Genomic DNA, 2,188 nt, shown 5'->3' with positions numbered 1-2,188 from the left:
TGTGTGATAATTTATTCAATTACTGGTATGATGGATTTTAACATATGCCAAATTCCTGTTACAACTAATGGAGCACTTAATACAAGCATTTTACACAGCCTTGATCGATAATTACACTGATGGTAGATATAAATAAATAAATAAATAAATAAATATATATATATATATATATAATTTTATACATATATGCGCATATATTTTTCTTTTCTTACACTTAAATTTTTTGAGATATCTTTTAAAGTTGCTATAGGTATATTTAAAACACTACATGATGTTAAATCAATTATAACTCTCCATTGTTCTACTTTTCCTTCTATTAATAATTTGGAGATACAAAATTCTACAAAATAAAATAAATATATTAAATAGAACCACTCATCAGAATTATAATATATATACATTTGTTATCCAAATGGTAATAAATAAAATAAGTACAGAATGTTTTTTTATTTTTTTTTTTTATATATTACCTAGCCAATAATAAAGAACTTTTAATACATCTTTCTGAAATATATAAAAAAAAAAAAAAAAAAAAAAAAATTAAAATAACATAACATAACATAAAATAACATAATATAATAAAATGAATATGTTGTTCTATATAATTTTTATAATTTAAATAATTACAGTATTAGCTGATATAATATTTTTGCAATTAATAATTATGATTGGGTGCATTTGTTTATCTCTTCCGTGAATATAACAATAACCCTTATCCTAAAAAATAAAATAAATAAATATATATATATATATATATATATATATATATATATAATATATGACCTATTATTATTATTTTATTTTTTTTTTTTTTATATATGTTACTAAAAAATTTTGAACGTCACTCAAAGGAATTGGTAGATTTTCTTTTCTCCACGTTAAGTGTCTTAGCATATCGTTATAACATCTTTCATAAACAAATTCGTTTCTAAAAAAGGAAATATAAATATTTTATTACATTGTAAATATGTTTATAATTATATATTTAAATTATCATACATAACATTTTATAATTTTATTATTTTATAATTTTATCATTTCATCATTTTATTATTTCCTTATTATTTATATATTAACCCTTGTAGAAATCTTAGAACATAATTATCATCATCAAAAAGGGTATTTTTAAAAATCGTTTCGTATGTTTCAACTTCTTTTTCTTTCTCTTTATCTTTCTCTTTTTCTTTTTCCTTTAATTTTAATTTATTAACAAATTCTTTTAATTCTCTTATTTTTTGTTTCTCAAAGTCATCTAGCTCTTTTCCACAAAATATATATCTTAAACTTTTTAGGTTATTTTTATGATACTACAAATGTAAAAATATAAATATATGTGAATATACATACATATATATATATATATATATATATATATTTATATGTACGTACTAATCATATACACATATACACACATATAATATATTTATCTATATAATCTAGATCATGTGAATTCTATTTTCCTCATTTTTTTTATTTTTACAAATTTAATTTCTTCCTTAGTTGGTTCATAATCTAAAACCTCCTTCGACAAATAACTTGAAACTGTATTGTCATTCATTATTATTTATACTTATATATTTAAAAAAAAAAAGAAAAAAAAAAAAAAATTCAATTGACAAAGATTTATGTAATATATATAATTATATATATATTTAAAACAAAGAATAATATATTATATTATATATATATATATATATATATATAATTAATAGTAATAAAAAAAAATTAAAAAATTAAAAATATATATATATGTGTTACTCTATCAATACTTTGTTACTATACAATTTTGGGTACTTTATTTTATTTTATTTTTTTTTTTTTTCTATTTTTTAAAATTTTCAAATATGGAAAAGAAGAAAAAAAAAAAAAATTTGCACATACATATATATTATATAAAATAGAATTTTTAAAAATATTAAAAAAAATATATTTATATAATTATGAAAAAAAAAAAAAAAAAAAAAAAAAAAAAAAAAAAAAAAAAAAAAAAAAAAAAAAAAAAAAAAAAAAAAAAAAAAAAAAAAAAAAAAAAATATTTTTTTTTTTTTTTTTTTTTTTAAAAAAAAAAAATATTTTTTTTTTTTTTTTAATTTTTGTTTTTTTTTTAAATTTTATATTTAAATTTTTTTTTTTTTTTTTTTTTTTTTTTTTTAATTAAAAAATGGCTAACTATTTAAAAAAAAATATA

The 2,188-nt window shown here is 15.2% G+C and overlaps 1 protein-coding gene across 1 annotated transcript in view; it reads right to left on the bottom strand.

Annotated features, from left to right (window-relative positions):
* The window catches only part of PGSY75_1127600 (putative CRAL/TRIO domain-containing protein), a gene marked incomplete at both ends in the record, with an annotated part of 2,103 nt that extends 545 nt beyond the window's left edge, over positions 1 to 1,558 (bottom strand). Inside the window, 7 exons of the mRNA XM_018786396.1 lie at positions 24 to 116; positions 213 to 340; positions 471 to 504; positions 628 to 717; positions 826 to 928; positions 1,078 to 1,307; positions 1,481 to 1,558. Coding sequence (XP_018641191.1) covers positions 24 to 116; positions 213 to 340; positions 471 to 504; positions 628 to 717; positions 826 to 928; positions 1,078 to 1,307; positions 1,481 to 1,558 — 756 coding nt within the window. The remainder of the gene's footprint in view (positions 1 to 23; positions 117 to 212; positions 341 to 470; positions 505 to 627; positions 718 to 825; positions 929 to 1,077; positions 1,308 to 1,480) is intronic.
* Positions 1,559 to 2,188: the final 630 nt, after the last annotated feature.

Source organism: Plasmodium gaboni, chromosome 11 (assembly GCF_001602025.1).
Source record: "Plasmodium gaboni strain SY75 chromosome 11, whole genome shotgun sequence".
NCBI lineage: Eukaryota > Apicomplexa > Aconoidasida > Haemosporida > Plasmodiidae > Plasmodium > Plasmodium gaboni.
The sequence above is the reverse complement of the archived record's forward strand: the minus strand, read 5'-3'. Positions and strand labels throughout refer to the sequence as shown.